This window comes from Mus caroli, unplaced genomic scaffold, assembly GCF_978045245.1.
Source record: "Mus caroli unplaced genomic scaffold, Mus_caroli_1 scaffold_11, whole genome shotgun sequence".
Lineage (NCBI taxonomy): Eukaryota > Metazoa > Chordata > Mammalia > Rodentia > Muridae > Mus > Mus caroli.
The window spans coordinates 73,836,289-73,854,329 of record NW_028227266.1 but is presented as its reverse complement, the minus strand read 5'-3'; the positions used below and the strand labels follow the sequence as shown (position 1 = coordinate 73,854,329).

General features: G+C 39.6%; 1 protein-coding gene across 4 annotated transcripts in view; it reads right to left on the bottom strand.

Annotated features, from left to right (window-relative positions):
• The window catches only part of Myo5a (myosin VA), a 155,596-nt gene that overhangs the window by 34,086 nt on the left and 103,469 nt on the right, over nucleotides 1-18,041 (bottom strand). For all 4 annotated transcript variants that reach the window (XM_029481121.2, XM_029481123.2, XM_029481125.2 and 1 more), the window contains 8 exons: nucleotides 17,110-17,266; nucleotides 13,581-13,820; nucleotides 11,163-11,411; nucleotides 8,756-8,849; nucleotides 5,196-5,344; nucleotides 2,963-3,076; nucleotides 549-692; nucleotides 278-331 (listed from right to left, as the gene is read on the bottom strand). In XM_029481121.2, coding sequence (XP_029336981.1) covers nucleotides 278-331; nucleotides 549-692; nucleotides 2,963-3,076; nucleotides 5,196-5,344; nucleotides 8,756-8,849; nucleotides 11,163-11,411; nucleotides 13,581-13,820; nucleotides 17,110-17,266 — 1,201 coding nt within the window. The remainder of the gene's footprint in view (nucleotides 1-277; nucleotides 332-548; nucleotides 693-2,962; nucleotides 3,077-5,195; nucleotides 5,345-8,755; nucleotides 8,850-11,162; nucleotides 11,412-13,580; nucleotides 13,821-17,109; nucleotides 17,267-18,041) is intronic.

Genomic DNA, 18,041 nt, shown 5'->3' with positions numbered 1-18,041 from the left:
AGCTAGAACCTTCAGCAAAGAATGTTCTTTGAGCTAGGCAGTGGTGGCGCACGCCTTTAATCCCAGCACTTGGGAGGCAGAGGAAGGTGGATTTCTGAGCTCAAGGTCAGCCTGGTCTACAAAGTGAGTTCCAGGACAGCCAGGGCTACACAGAGAAACCCTGTCTCGAACCCTTTCCACCCTCCCCCAAAAGAATGTTCTCTGAGAAAAGACGAATTCTGAGTAGCTCTCTTGTCAAAACAAAGTATTCAAAGTCTTGGGGTGAGCTTTTCAATACCTTGAGAGACTCATACTCCAGTGCAGCACCTCTTATCTGTGGTCTTTCTTCTTCCTGGGGAGAAAAATAAAGTAAAAATCTTGTATTTTAATTTTCAAATTTTTACTATTAGAATATTTAGCTGCTTTACAAAATGCAGTGTTGTGTCAAAGCATTCACAACTTTAACCAAGTACTGCACAGCAAAGGAACTCAGAGAACACAGAGAGACACAGGGACAACCTGGCCTCCCTGGGCCGCCCTCAGTCCTGGGACAGGCCACTGCTCTTTACCTTTGCCTTGCTGCGAAGCACCTGCTCCTCCTTGCGGTCCAGCTCATCCTGCATCAGCTGCTTCTCCTGTTCCAGCTCTGTGACACGCTTCTGGAGCTTAAGGAATAGTGACATATCCAGAGGCACCTTCTTCTCAATTGGCTCCTAAAACCCAGAAACCATAGGAATCAAGTAAAGCCAGAAGACTCATAAACCAAAGAGAAAATACTTCAATAGTAAGATAGTCAAACACAGAAGAAATGTAAACATCCAAAGAACAAAACCAAGCTACGTCTGTCCTAGCTAATGATTGGAGAAGTGCAAGTTGAACAACACTGAGAGACTATGTCTCTCTGATTTGACTTGCAGATAGCCCTGAGGTGGCATTTCAAAGTTAATAATGTCCCGTGTTAGCAATTGTGTCTCATACTATATTGGTGACATATAAAGGAGCCTGTGGAAATCTAGGTGCATTTATTAAAATTTAGGTGTGTATTCACACCTACCCTAGGAATCTGTTTAAGAATTAAGACTATAGGGCCAGAGAGCTGACACAGTAACCCAAAGTGCTTCCTGTAATTGTTTTCTAATTATCTGTCTAATTGGATAGTCAGGTGAACCACCAGCTGTTTAGTCATTGTCTTCCTGATGGGCAATGAGATGGTATCTAATTTTTGTTACTAAAATACACATCTAAGAACATAAATATCTCAACATAACAGTTGGAAGTCTGGCGGGCTGGGGCAACTTTTATTTCCACCAATAATGATAAGGATTCATGGGACAACAGTCACTGCTTTAACAAACAAACAAACAAATTCCATCTCTGTTGCCCCAAAGTGTTATTTCAATGCTGTTTTAAATTTTATTCTTTGGCTTTTCATAAAGTTAAAAGGTACTTGAATTGAGGTCACAGGAAAACTTGTAGGAGTTGGTTCTCTCCTTCCAGCATAGGTGGTAGGGCTGGACCTTAGGTCACTAAGCCTGCACACTAAGCACTTTCCCCTCTGAGCCATTGTGCTGGCCCACCGAAAGCAGCTGCAAATACTAGCATTTAGATGATTTATAATTAAACAGTCCATTTAAATATCTTGATATCTCTTCATTTATTAGTGATGCATATGTCCTTGAAACTTTAACTTTCAAAAAAATTGTAATAGAATCTTCCATCCTATAAATGAACATAGTACTTCTATTCATGATACTTAAAATGTTATTAACTGGAAATTATTCCTTTGGATTTTGAATGGGCAATTAAGAAAGAATCTTATTAAAATAGAATGGGGTAATTTCTTAGTTATCAGTTAATGCTATATACAGAATCCATTGGTTGCTAGGCTGTGAACAAAATTCTACAGAAAGGAATATGAGAATAGGAAAAGGGTAGGGCACATGAGATAATATTTTCCAAATACAAACCAACTTGAAATGTAACAAATGGTAATCATGTCAGAGTGCCCATATGATGCCCTTAGCCCACTTGCATATCTACTTACAGCAAGTAGAGAAGCCACTGGACTTCTCTGGACCACATGAAAAAGAAGGGGTATTAGACCATCTGGATAAGAGGAGTTGTGGGATCTTTCTTTCCTTCTCTTTTAAGGAAGGACTTCGTCATCGAAGCAGTTACTGAGTGAGTGAAACTTTGAAATGGACCTTAAAAATAATACCAATCGGGCTGGAAAAATGGCTCAGCAGTTAAGAGCACTGACTGCTCTTCCAGAGGTACTGACTTCAATTCCCAGCAACCACATGGTGGCTAACAACCATCAATAATGGGGATCCAATGCCCTCTTCTGGTGTGTCTGAAGACAGCGACAGTGTACCCACATACATGAAATAAATAAATAAATCTTTTAAAAAATAACTGAAGATAATCATTAAGATTATGGAATTTATTAATAAAATTACCACCACTGGTTTGGCAAGGATTTCAAAATTCTCCTGCCATAGTTGAGGAAGTCATGGTGGCCCTTTCCTTAGGTTTGATGCAAAGGAAGCTCATAAATAAGGCAGGACTCCAATAGTTGATTGAAGCAAGGAAAAGCAATGGCTCCAAACCCAGAGTGGCCCTATAGATGTTGCAAGGGCTCCAGGGCAATTGTAGCCAGCAGCTGAGTTATCTGCAGAAACTGCTGAGGGATACAGCCATGATGGGGACAGTAAAGAAACTACTGCTATGAAATTTACATTAAAATTATAATGTGGGACTGGGAATATTGCTCAGTAGCAGAGCACATGCTTACCACATATAAGATGCTTGATTCAATTCTAACACCAAAATAAACAAGTAAAAACTAGTACATGTATTGGCAAAAACACGTGCAATAAGTACATATGGATACAACTAATTAAGAATACATAAACCAGTTTTTGGAAATGCTGCCTGTCAATAGAAGCATGAACATCCTACTTTTCGTGAGAGATAAACGCACCTCTGTTCTTGGTGCAATGTCTTCAGTTTCTGCAAACTCAGAGCTGAAGGTGTACTCAGACTCATTGCTGCTGTGGGTAGAGTCTGTTCTCTTGTGTCCTGGCTTAGGCACATTCTGTAAGGTAAACAACCCAAGTTCAGCTCAGATAGCATAATAATAGAACTATGCACAGTGAAAATAATATCCACAGCGTCTTCATTGTAATCTTCACTCAGTGATTTGCACTGGTGGCTAAATGCTCTAGGGTTCCATCTTGTCTTGACCAAATTCTTATAAGGGGTTGACGTTCCCAGTGAGAAAATTGTACCAGCAAAGCAGGAACTGTAGATGTAGCTCTCCTGTGACTATCAGCAGAGTCCCCAGGTCTCTGTAGAACAGGTTAGCTTTGAATTTTCTATGTAGCAGAAGATGACTTTAAATTTCTGATCCTCCTGCCTCTACCTCCTGAGTACTGGGGTTATAGGCATGGACTACTACACCTTATTTATGAGTGCTGAGGATGGAATATAGGTCTTTAGATCCTAAGCAAGGACTCTACCAAGAGGGCTTCTTCAAGCCTCTCTTTGGGTTTTTAAAGTTTTAAGTTATTCAGTTACTTTGTACAAGTAATAGTTTTAGTAACATGATAAAATAAAAATTACCAGAAAGTTCATAAAATATGCTGAACAACAACAGGCATAACCATTCATTACATGGTAACTGAGCATAAGTGGTTAAAAATAAGTAAAGTTATATAGGTGACTATAATTTCTGTCACTTTTACACATGAAAATCTGTAGAGTAAGAAGAGGGAATGAGACAGTACAGGGCAGGTAAGCTAGATGCTCTCAAAATTCACCATGAATCCTGATGATACATTTAGGGCACATAATTACTGTATCAATCAGTGTTCAGAAAACTCAGGGAATGAAAAAGTTAAGCAGGACATTCCATGACAGCCTACTCGATCCAATGCGGAGAAAACTCAAAGAATCATTTCTTTTCTAGTGGTACTTTGAATAGTTTTCTAAGTAGCCAGTGGCCATCAAAGTACCCAGTAAAATGCAAAGCTTAGTCCTAATTATAATGGAAACACAGATTAACTGTAAATGTGGTACAGTTTTCCAATAAGTAAGTAGAGTAAACAAAAATACACCAAAGAATGGAACTGTGGGGAATCAGAACACTGTGGGAGAGGAACGGAACGCTAGGGAAAGCTGAAGGGGACAGGATGTGAAAGAGGAGAGGTTTGAGTGGGCCTAAACAGCCGGGATCAGCCAAAGTTCTTCAGATTTACCAATCATAGATCACAGTGGTCCTCTCCTACTGTAAACTAGGACAGACTAGTAAGGTGCAGAACAGTCATCCAATGGGGGATTTAAATGTGCTTTTGACTTCCCTTTCTCATTTGTGAAGTCTTGCAAACACTAGTTTGTTATGTTTTTAAAATCTGTCAGTCAAATCCTTCTATTAACAAAATTTGAAGTAAATATTCTATCCTACAGGTACCAACTTATTTCACTTTTTATGAGATCTATTTTAGGGCATTCTGGCCACTTGCTCTACTAGGTTACCTTTAAGGAACAGAAGAGCCAGAGAAATTGGCTTCCTGCTAACAAGACGAGTAGAACAGCTCTGTGTGTGGAAAGTGCACTGGCAAGGACGGAAGAGCTTCGGGACAGTTAACACAAATTACTCTAAACAGGGACTAAATTTTCTCTCTATGGGAATTTAACTTGGACATTATAAGCTCCAGGGAAGAAAACAGTTATACAATAAAAATGTAATATAAATATACTAGATTAACACTTGTCATTCAGTGTAGGAAGCAGAGTCTTGATATGCCAACTTTATACTATCTCATAGCTCCATCTTTAAAGTATTTGACTTTACTGAAGAACGTTTGGATAAGGTTGCATGGCTTCTGGGTTCCCTTTAACTACTATAACCCACGAGATGGAGGTGGGTAGACGAGAAGACAGAGATGTGTTGGCTATTTGGGGACTGGGTGACAGGTGCATGTGGCACATGGAGGCTTATTCTATGGTTCTACTTACTTTTATATATGGCTAAAAATTTTCATTAAAATAAAAACAAAAAGCAGAACCCACATATCACAGACCATGCCCACAAACTAGCACTTAGGAAGTAGAAATAGAAGGCTCATGAGCCTAAAGCTAGTAATACAGCAAGACTCTTTAAAAAAGGAAAAAAAAAAAAAAGCAAAACAAAACAAGAAGAGTGTTGGACTCACCAGCATCAGGGTCATCTCTTCCTTGAGGTCATCATAGCGCTCCTCTAGGCGACTGAACTCATTCAGAAGGTTCTGATACCTCAGCCTCTCATCATTCAGGTCAAGCTCCAGTTGTTTTGTCTCTTCTACTAACTTCCTCTCCATAGTTTCTGAAATGTGCAAGAAGATATTGAAGACCAGGGCCTGGTAAATTGGTGACAGGTGACATGTCAGGCCACAAAAGTGGCTAAAGAAAGCCTTTAAAGCAGTCCAAAGAGACAGATGAGGAAGCGCGGCCTCCCCCCAGCAACAGAAGCAGCTCAGGGGCTAAAGCAAAAGCCCCTGAACAGCATGCCTGGCCACAGGTGAGAGGAAGAAATCAATAAAAAAAGCTGTTCCTTGTGCCAGAGAGGATGGCAATTCCATTCTTACGTATCATCTAGATTACATCTTTTATTCAACCTAGGATGAAGTATTGCCCAGGAATCTGTTCAATGTTATAATAAAATTTATAGAACAAAACAGAACAAACACAATCTTCCCTCAAAACTGGAAGGGGACATGAGTACAAAAGTGACTCCATAGAATTCAAGAATGTAAACAGCTGCACTGACTTCCAGTTTCTTAGTGGAACTGACTTTTAAGCCTGTGAGAGAATTCTGTGAATGCAGGAGAGAAGGAAGCATGACCCCAACTTAAATCACTGTGACAACCTCATCTACAGAGCTCTCCATGGACTATAGCTTTGGTCGCAGTACTTCATGTACTGATTAAACACATTCCTGTTTGTTTGTTTCCGGAGACAGTCTTGCTATGTGGCTCTGCCTAACCTGGCACTAGAGCTATGCAGTCTATCCTGCTTCAGCTTCCTCGGTGCTGGGATTATGGGTGTGTACCACTACACTGAGACTACAAGAAAGTCTGGATAAATTTCCATTACATGCCTTTCTAGTAATCAATAATAAAACAAAACAAAGCAGTTAGCATTCTCTTGCAGTGGCACACATATCTTTTAATCCAATATCGTTGTTTTAGGCTATTCATAAAATCCAATAAAATATTGTGTGTGTAGGTGTGTGTATGTCATAGTATACATGTTGGAGCAAGACAACAACTTATGGGAATGGATTCTCTTCATCCATCATGTGTGTGTCTCAGGGATTGAATTTAAGTCCTTAGGTCTGGTGATGAGCCATCTTATTAACTATGATATTCATAAATTATTTTGACCAAATAATGATTCAAAGAGCCATTCTTTAGGAGAATGGTGTCTTAAGGAGCTTGACCTTCCTGCTCTATAGTTTCTGTCTGTGTGTCAGTCCCATGGTTCTGTTATATATTCTTCTAGCACCCTGAACTCCTGTCATCATTACCCTCCATGTCTAACTTGAACGCTAAGGCGCTGCCACCTCTCATGTGCTGCTCAAGGAACCCTAAGTTTTCCAGTTACCCACCTCACTGCCCTTTATGCCGGGAGCTTGCTTTTGGCTGGACATAGTCTGGAGTTCAGAGATTAGCCACTAAGTGCAGGTAATAAGAAGTAAAGAATCTATGTGTGTGGGCTCGGCAATCAAGAACACTGGCTCTCTTCCAAAGGACCTAGGTTTAATCCCAGCACCCACATGGTGCCTTGTAATCTGTAACTTCAGTTCTAGGGGATCCAGTACCCTCTTCTGATCTCTACAGACACTAGGCATACACAACAGTACATAGGTGTAAATGCAGACAAAACATCAATATACATAAGTGTAGAGAGAATCTCTTATAAGCATTACCTGTCAATAAAAAGCCAATGTCCAATGAACTGAGGCAGGAAATAGAAGGTGGGACATTGGCAGGAAGAGAGAGAATTCTGGGAAATAGAAAGTGATAAAAGAGAGATGTGAAGAGAGCTTCGAGAGACAGGTAGATGAACCCAGGGAGACGCTGAGAGAGAGAATGGAGCCAGGACTGAAGAGAGGTAACTAACCACACGGTAGCTAACTAACTACATGGTAGACAAAGAAAAGTTTGAGTAAGGTACACAAGTTATGAGCTAGTTAGAGAATGAGCTGAGGCGTATGGCACAAGCAGTTAATAATAACTTAGTCTCAGAGTCATCATCATTCTGGGAGCCAGAGCTGGAAAACTTAGAATTTTAAAATTATTTTTACACAAAAACTTAAAAAATGTTTTAATGTATTAATTTCAGGATTTCTTCTTCTTCCTCTCTACCACCTTTAATTGTAGGGAAAGTACAGAAAGCTCTTATCACCACGGTCTTAAGGGACCTGTTTGGCTCTTTCCTTACCACCTCTCTAAGCTGTACTCTGGATTACTTTCAGAATGCCTCCATCTGCCACTGTGATAAAACACTGAGTAAAGGGATTTCTTTACCTTACTGGTTACAGTCCATTTTTGAGGCAAATCAGGGCAGGAGCTCAAGTAGGAACTTAGAAGTAGAACCTGAAGCAGAAACCATATTGCTTGCTGGCTTGCTTATAGGCTCACATCCAGCTACCTTTATTTATACAGCTCCCAGGCACCTGCCTAGGGATGCTAACACCCACAGTGGGCTGGGCCGTCCTACAGCAGTTAGCAATTAAGAGAGATGTGCATAGGCCAATCTGAGGGGTTCCTTTTATTTATGAGCATTTTAATCAACCCCAGAATCGAAGAATAAGTGTACATCTTTACTTAGTCCTTTATTTTAAAAATTAGTTTTCATTTTTAGTTTAGTAGCAAAGAGAGTTGAACTTAGAATGACACTAATCGTTTTAGTAAGATATAAATAAGTGAGGCCCAGGACAGTGTATGTTCTCACTCATTAAAGATGCTTTAATCTGATAGAAGAGAATATGGAAAAGATGGTCACCAGGGACTGGGAAAGCCAGCGCAGGGAGTTAGGGGGCGGGGCGGGGCGGGGCGGGGCGGGGCGGGGCGGGGCGGGGCGGGGGAAGGAATTGGAGAGAAGTTAGATAAAGATCCCAAAATACAGCTGAGTAGAAGAGTGAGAAGAATCCTCACAAGTAGAAAGGACAGATTTTGAGGCAATGAAAATGTTAATTATTTTGATTTGATCATTACACATACTACATATATACCAAATTATTGTATGTTCTTACAAATATTTACAATCATGAAGTTTGAAAATATACAAATAGCCAGGTGTGGAGGCACATTTGGAAGGGTGAGGCAGGAAGGCTTCAAGTTCAAAGCCAGTCTGGACTAAAGAAACAAATGCACAGGTGTATGTTTGTGTGTGCATATATAAGAGAACATACTAGCTCAAGAATTCTTATTAAATCAACAGAATCCTATAAATTAAAAACATACATATAAAGCAAAATTCTAAGAAGCTACATATGATATTACTGAATGTAATTTCATATTGACACACAGAGACCAGAGATCGAGTTTGTAAGTTCACTAATTTTATTACAATGTTTGGAACTCTTGCTTGTGAATGTACAGATGATAGCCAAAACTTTTAAAACTTATTTCAGCTCTAAGCATTACTGTAACTGAGAACATAATGCCAAACTTACAAAACCTAGGTTTGAAGTTTGTTGTTTGCTAGGTTGAGAGCACACAAACCTTACCTGTCATCTCCTTCGCCTGCTCCACAATGCGGTGATTGAGGGTCTCCTTTTCCTGCTTCAGCAAAGTATTTTCTTCCTTCAAGTTTGACACCAGCTATGAAATGAAACACCAAGCTGAGGCGGCTGCAGCAGACTGAGATGTCCCACACGACAGTCACTGACTCTGCCTCATGACCTCAACTACTTATTACTTATGTCTTGTCACCTGTCACACTTGTCTCAAATTAAGTCTCTCCAGAGAAACTTCATAAAAAACCCCTCCAATAAAGGCCTTTTCTCTGGGCTGTTGCAAGATTCTGCATTTGCTTCTTATGTCCTTATGAATGCCTTATTTTTTGTCTTCTCCAGCAGACCAGACATTTCTTGGAGGACCAGGACAGTGATGGTGCTTGTTTGACTTGGTACTGTGAACACTTAGCATCTGGCTAGCATCTAGTAAACATCTGTTCCCAAAGTCATGTTCTATTTTGATTTCTATTGTTCTGACAGAACACTCTGACCAAAGGCAACTTGTGGAGGAAAGGGTTATCTTTCATGTCACAATCCATTATTAAGGGAAGCCAAGGCAGGATTTTGAAGAAGTCATGGAGTTAAGCTTGCTTCTATGCTGACATTCAGTTATCTTTCTTATATAGCCCAGGCCCACATGGCTAGGGATGTTACCAATCACAGTGGCCTGGACCCTCCCATTGTCAACTAGCTATTGACAGACATACTCAAGGAAACTGTGATAAAGGCATTTCTTTGAGACTCCCTCTTTTCAGTATGACAAGTTGACAACTTAGACTAGCCATCAAACACCTTTTCACTGTACCACCAGAACACTGCAACTCAAATGAGCAGATTAAAGAGATTAGGGATATGAGTCATTCAAAATAATGTTTATGTGTATGTATGAGTGCATGCTTCATGTGTGGGTGTATCTATAGCCAGGAAAGAGTGCTGAACCCCCTAGAACTGGAATTACAGATGTGTAGTCTGGGAACTAAACTCTTGTCCTTGAAAGGGCAAGAGATGCACTTAACAGCTGAGGTATCTCTCCAAGCCCATGAATTCTTTTTAAAATATAATCATTTTTATTTTGAGAATTCCACGTGTGTATACAATGAATTTTTAACAAGCTACTCCTCTTGGATCCCATGCCTAACAACTCTCTTTCAACTTAACATTCTTTCTGTTTTATAAACATGGGTGTGGGGCCAAGTCACTGCACTGTGGGGCAACCTATCAGGGGCCTTATCCAGAAGAAAACGAATTCTCCCTCTCCCAACAGGCATCAACTGCCCATAGCTCCTGAGCTATGGGTAGAGTCTTGTGAGCTCCTCTGTCACCTATTCCGGAATGTTGACTGGCCAATCTTGTGTAGGTAGCTGCTGGGTTTTCATGAGTTCAGTAGTAATGTGATGTCCTAAAGACACTGTTTCTAGGTAGTTCTCCCTGGCTTACGGCTCTTATAATCCTTCCACTGAGGGCTTTCTGATACTTCCATTTTTATATTTAAGAGATACTTTTCCAAGTGATACCTTCTAAGAATTTCATAAGAATAGATCCTTTTTTAAAATTGATGTTTAAATAAGTACTGAATTTAGAACAATATTGATGTACTTAGTTCCACGTAACTGTATGCTTAAGAAATGAAGGAAACTGGGGTGAGGCATAGTGGTACATGCCTTTAATCCCAGCACCTGAGAGGCAGAGGCAGTCAGGTCTCTATGAGTTTGAGACTGGCTTGATCTATACAGTAAATCAAGGGCATCTAGGGCTACAAAATAAGGCCTTGTCTCAAATGAATTAAGTTAGAAGGTATATGATATATATGTATATGTATTTGTAAGAAGTGTGTCACTGAGTAGGCAGGCTTTGAGGGCTCCTAGTGCTCAAGCTCTGCCCAATACAGAAGAGGGACCCTCCTGCTGGCTGTCTTCTAGAGGCCAGTCTCTTCCTGGCTGCCTCTGGATCAGGATGTAGAACTTCTGGTTCTTCTAGCACCATGTCTGCTTGGATGCTTCCATGTTTCCCACCACTATGACAATGGACTAAACCTTTGAAACTGGAAGTCAGCCCCAATTAAATGTTTTCTTTTATAAGAGCTACCTTGATCATGGTGTCTCTTCACAGCAATAAAATCCTAACTAAGACACAGACTAACACAATACATAGATATTAATTTCACTGTTGGTTGCTTTGTTTCTGTTCTTACTAGAGTTAAATGTTATACTCCAAGACTATAGCTTACTTGTTGATCATGGGGCAGAGGTATTTGGAAATCACTGGTACAAACAATAAGCCCAATAAAATTTGCAATATGTCTTTGATTAAAATGAATATAGACTCACTTGGACTAGGTCAGGATTACAGCGTTTACTTTGTTGCAAGGGCCAATGAGGATAAGAATATTGTTTCCTACCTGGTCAGTTTCTTGTTTGTATTTATCTGCTCTTTCTTCAATAGACTTTTTCTCTGATCGAGTTCGTTCCAGGTCTTTTCGGAGTTTTGCAATTTCTTCCTGCAGACTAAGGACCCGCCCAGTGGCAACCTTAGCTTCCTCTTCGCTTAGCTGAAGACGTTCTACATCATTTCGTAGTTTTTCAGTCTCAGAGTTGTATACTCCTTCCAGATTGGTCAGTTTCTCCATGAGGCATTTGTAGTCTTTATTCTTTAAATATAAACATTAATAACAATAAGTAAATATTAATAATATGAGTGACCAAATGTATGCAGTGAGGAAACCATTAGATGCCGACTAATTAGCCTCTTCTAGGTTTTCCTTCCGTTTTGTGTTGGAGAGTGGGTCTTATTATTTAGTCCAGCTGTTCCAGAACTTATCATGCAACCCCAAAGCCTCTAACTCATGATCCTCACATTATAGGTGTGCACCAACAAGTCCACTATGAATTCTTTTTCAAGACAAGGTCTCACTATATAACCCTAGCTGGCCTGGAACTCACTATGTAGAACAGGTTGGCCTTGAACTCATAAAGATCCACCTGCCTCTACCTGAGGTGGTTAGATTAAGATTATGCCATGATATTCCAGCTATAAATTTTTATGACATTATCATAGCATCGAGATGGCCAAATTTGCTGTACTAAAATGATCACACTATAACCTTGATGTAAAAACAACATTGAGCTGGGTGTGGTGGCACACTCATTTAATCCTAGCACTTGGGAGACAGAGGCAGGTGGATCTTTGTGAGTTCAGGCCAGCCTGGTCTAAATCATGAGACCCTGTCTTGAAACAAACAAACAAACAAACAAACAAACCAAATGATCAAACAACAACAAAACAACCACATTGAACATCAGAACCAGAACAAAATGGCAACACATTTCCTTAGTGTATGTGGGTAAGAATATGGGCATTAGTTCCTAACCTGCTTGGCACTTTCCAAAATCTAACCAATAGCTTCTTCATTATATAAATAATGAAGCACTAAGCAATTAATTCTATTTTATATAATATACAACAAAGATTTGGTTTTCTCATAATCACAGTTTCTCAGTAAGTTCTTAAGTTCCTAACTATTTTGTAAAGATTTATTTATTTATGTACTTTATGTATGTGGGTGTTTTGTCTGTCTGTATGTCTGCACACCAGAAAAGGGCATCAGATCCCATTGGAGTACAGTTTTAGATGATTGTGAACCACCTAGAGGGTGCTGAAATCTGAAATTGGAGGACTCTGGAATGCTCTTAATCACTAAGCCATCCCTTCAGGCCCAGAATTTCCTAATTTTTAATCCAGAAGTAAGGTGGAGGGGCTAGAGAGATGGCTCACTGATTAAGGGCAGTGGCTGCTCTTACAGAAAATTTGCTTCAATTCCCAGTACCTACATGGTGGCTCATAACCATCTGTAACTCCATTTTTAGAGAATCTGACCTTTTTTTGGCTCCCACAGGCACCAGGCACATACATGGTGCACAGACATACACGCAGGCAAAATACCAATACACATAAAATGAAAATAAATAAATAATAGTTAATTAAAAGATAAGGAAATGGATACATGCCTTTTGAAAATACATTAGAGTAATATTAAAACCATGCACTAAAGCTGGATGTGATAGCATACACCTGTAATTTCATCTACATGATGGGCAGACAGGAAGACTGCAGCTTCAAGGCCAGCCTGTGCATTTCAATAAGAGCCTTGACATAGTCTCACACTGTAATCCAGGGTGACCTTTAATTTGAGGCAGTTCTCTACGCTCAGCCTCCTCTATACCTAGAACACAGGCTTAAGTCACTACATTTATCTCAAGGCCTGAGGTTTTAGCTCACTGATAGTTTCTACCTACCACAGGTCAGAACTTGAGGCTAATACAAAAATAAGACCATGTTCTAGATAGACGATGTTTGAGAATGATAAAGCAGACTAGAAGTAGATTAGTTCTTCACAAATCTCATATTTCTCATTGCATTCAGAGAGTTCACAAATCCTATTTCATTGTGGCCCTTCTCCCCTAGCTCTCCTTATCTCTCACGTACACATTCTTAGTTACCTTTATAGCATTTGCATTGCCAAAATACTGTTTAGTAACTATGCTAAGCAATAGAATTTCCTCTCTGCAAACAGACTGTGGGCTTCTCAGACACATGGATATCTTCCTGCTTCTCTTGCCACTGCCATGGCAAACAACCGTTGGAGAGTATGCACATACAGATAAGTGGTGAAGGAGGTCTGGGAAGTATAAAGTACAATGTGACTCACGATCACACAGGTGTAGAGTAGGCTGTGTTAAAACAAAGATCCTGCCTGTTTCTAAGCCTCACGCACGTAACTAAGAACCACCTCTGGCTTCAGGGCTCCATAAAAACGCACCTGCTCATCCACCTTGCGCTGCAGCTGCATAATCTTGTTCTCCATGCCAATATGGAGCTTCTTGTAGCGTTCCACAGAGCGAGCCTCAATTTTGAGTTTCTTCAGCTCACGCTTGGCCATCATCCGCCGGAAGCAGCACTGAAGGTAGATGATGGCTTTCATGGTCCTCTTATAACGTGTACGAGCCAGCCAGCCACGGACACGTTTCTGAATGATGACTGCTTTGTGTTCACAGAGTATCTGCAGAAAAACGAAGATAACCTGAGACTCTACACTAGACTCAAAATTCAAGTCTATGTGTGTCAAACTGAGAATCCATACTTAGAGAGGAAGACAAATTAAATCAACAGTGTTCTTACATGGATTATACATCACAGAAATATAAAGGCACATATGTGTGTGTGTGTGTATCAATATATTCCTTTCCAAATTTCAAATAAACTTTCAAAATCCACTTTTCTAATTACATTTTATTGTGTGCGTGTGTACAAACAAAACAAAATTGAAAGCAGTCTAAATAAAAATTACCAGATTGCAAAAAGGAAAAAGTTCTATGAGGAACACACACACAAAAAGTCCATCAGTATCCTTCTTGGTATATGATTTCTGCTGATAGGAGGCCTTATAAAACTAAGAACCAGGTACTTTATGAACTATGTATTATTAAAATCAGAGATTGTCCCACTACACTGAGTTGCTGAGTGTTAGGTCATGGGGACAGCCAGTAAACTGGCTGAGAGGCTGACCCCTGATAGAGTGAAAGGTTATTAATGACTTTTTGACCCCCCTCTTGAACACAGAAGGTGACTTTGTTTGTTTGTTTGAGATACGGTCTCTCTAGGTAGTCCTGGTTGGCCTGGAACTCACTAAGTAGACAGGGCTGGGCTCGAACCCACAGAGGTCCAACTGCCTCTGTCTACTGAGTGTTGGGATTAAAGGTGAGTGCCACCTCCTCAGCCTAAAGCTGATGTACTTGTCTGCCACATTTGAGGTATATCATTCTAGTAGGATTTCCTATTGCTGTTGTTTCTAATGCAGCAGGAGTTTGTTATGAATGCCAAGGTAGAAGAATAGAGAGATGAGTTTCCTGTAAGCAGCAGAATGTTGGGTCCTGTTTATGTAGCCAGTCTGTTAGTCTATGTCTTTTATTGGGGAATTGAGTCTATTGATATTAAGAGATATTAAGAGATATTAAGGAAAAGTAATTGTTGCTTCCTATTATTTTTATTTTTAGAGTTGGCATTCTGTTTTTGTGGCTGTCTTCTTTTTGGTTTGTTGAGGGATTACTTTCTTGCTTTTTCTAGGGCGTGGTTTCCGTACTTGTATTGTTTTTTTTTTCTGTTATTATCCTTTGAAGGGCTGGATTCGTGGAAAGATAATGTGTGAATTTGGTTTTGTCATGGAAAACTTTGGTTTCTCCATCTATGGTAATTGAGAGTTTGGCTGGGTATAGTATCCTGGGCTGGCATTTGTGTTCTCTTAGGGTATGTATAACATCTGTCCAACACATAAGTGGATGCTCACAGTCAGCTATTGGATGGATCACAGGGCCCCCAATGGAGGAGCTAGAGAAAATACCCAAGGAACTAAAGGGATCTGCAACCCTATAGGTGGAACAACATTATGAACTAACCAGTACCCCGGAGCTCTTGACTCTAGCTGCATATGTATCAAAAGATGGCCTAGTTGGCCATCACTGGAAAGAGAGGCCCATTGGACTTGCAAACTTTATATGCCCCAGTACAGGGGAACGCCAGGGCCAAAAAGTGGGAGTGGGTGGGTAGGGGGGTTGGGGGGAGGGTATGGGGGACTTTTGGGATAGCATTGGAAATGTAAATGAGGAAAAATACCTAATAAAAAAAAGAATAGAGAGCTTAAAAGTAAAAGCTAAAAGCATGAAAATATAAAATAAAGTCATGATAGTCTCTTCCATTTTTTATATATATGTATATATGTATATATATTCACACACATGTACAAATATATATATATATGAATATATATATGTATATAAGAAATGGTTGCCTCATGAAATAAATTTCTTGTCACTAAAAACCATTAAGCAGAGACAATGTGAACAATTTTTAAGGAAGAGTTTGAAAGTTTGTTCCTGGGACCCACATAATGGAAAGAATCAAGTCCTGAAAGTTGTCCTCTGACATCCACACTTATACAATGGCATATATGTATCTGCCCCTTCTACACACACACATGCATGCTTTTAAAAAGATTCATTGGTGATCTATGATCTATAGAGTAATATTAATTATTCTAAGATACAAAGGACACTTTTAATACAGACAGCTTAGTAGACAACTGCATGGTTATTATACGTGCAGTCTTGAATTCAACCCCAGTGCAACATGCAAAAAAGATTTATTGGGCTTAGAAGATGGCCTAGTGGATAAGAATTGCTTGCTATCCAAGCAGGAGAACCTAAGTGTGAATCCCCAGAACCCACATAAAAACCTGAGCATAGACTCTTATCTCCATAACCCAACCCCAGAACTGAGAGGTGGTGACAAGTTGATCTTGGGAGTTTGCTGGCTGACCAGCCTGGCTAAGACAACGAGCCTCAGGTTCAGTGAGAGTCTGTCTCAAGGTAATAAGGAAGACAACTGGAGTCCTTCTCTGGTGTCTACATAAGTATGCACAACTTGCATACACACACGCATGCACACACACTGAATCAAAGACACACCACATTCTAGTCAATATAATTTTAACTATACAAACATTACAGTTATTTCCTCTTTACCATGATAAATTCTTCTAAGCTCTTCTCCTTAGGTTGATCTTCTGTCATATACTTAACCTATCTGTAAAGCTTACCTCTCTGTATCTGTCTGAATAATAGGCCCAATGGCATAATGTACTAATCCCTAGAACCTGTAGTTGTTATTTTATTTGGAAAAAAGGGACTTCATAACTAGGTTAAAGATCTTGAGATAGGGATATTATCCTGAATTATGAAGGTGGGATCTAAATACCATCATAAATTTTAAAAAATATCTTTAAAAAATAGTTATTTTGTGGGGGAACATATGTGTGAGCTGATTGTCTCCTTCCATGATGTGGGTCCTAGGGGTCTAACCAGCCCCATGATTATTTTTGTAAGAGACAGATGATGTAAAATAGAGCAGAGATAGGAGCAATGTGACCACAGGTAGAGGATTGTAGGCCACCCCTGGGAGGAATGACGAATGCATTCTGTCTTGGGCTTTTGGTGAATGTGGTACTGCTGAAGGCTGAGAAAATAAGTACTGTTGTTTTTAGCAATTGTGATTTTCATTTTACATTCACTTATTCAGCTTTACAAGTTGTACAGACAAATGGAAATGGGATGTACATTTTCTTTTGTGTTGTCTTAACAAGTATATCTAATTACTTAATACTAGCATACAATTCAATTGTTGGTTGTTTCTTCATGGCTTCTTTGCCCACAGCAGTCTGGAAGGTACTTTGTACAGATGGAGACTATGATTAATATTAATGGAATGCATGAACAACCTTGAAAACAGTGCCTTACCTTGCGATACCTATTTCTTGTCAAGTAGCCTCTCAAGTAAGACTGAATAACAATTGTGGCAGCTCGTCTAATCTTGTACCTCCTGCGGACCACATACATACGCCAGTACTTTTGAATGGTGGTTGCTGCCTTGGTTCTGCGCAGAAACTTAGCATAGCTGCCCAAAGACAAGAGGGGTGCATTGTCAGCCATCAAGACTGCAAACCATCAATGTCAGTGTCTTAGGTATCCTGAGCAGAACCTCACTGTTTGTATTCTAATATCCACCACGAATAAGCATTATACTCACTTATGTGTTCAGAAACCTCTAGCTTCTGAAGTATTTTCTCAGCAGTATGTCCCATCTTGCCACATTTTACAAAAACGAAAAGAAGTTCATAAAGCCTTACTCTTTCCAGGACAGGTCCCCTGCTCCATGCTATGATCCCTTCACACAGCAAACTGATGCACGCTGTAATTCCAAACTGACTTTACGAGTTATCTCAGATCACTGCTCAAACATTATTTCCTGAATCTGAGCTGGTTTTGGTGTTATGCTCTTTATCATTAATTCACTTCTACTTGTACCTCTAAACTAAAACTGTCTATATATTTCAGTATTTCTTTTTTTTTTTAAACCATTCCACCACTGTTTTAATTTAACTCTGTATTTAGTCTTGGAAAAGGGGGTATATTTCAGTATTTCATATTAAAATGTAATTCTCTGCTAAACTGTTCTCAGTTAATTGCTCCTCAGTAGAGTCAAGTTTATGTGTCTCATATCTGTGGTTATTTTAATTTACATACAATTTCTTCAAGTTCTCTGTTAAAGCAAAAGATGTACAAATTCCAAGGACTTAAGTTGGTAGCAATTCAGATCTTTATTATTGTAACTCTACATAAGATTTCATTCCTTTAAATTGTCTTCTGAGTTAATTTGCTAAGCTTTGAAA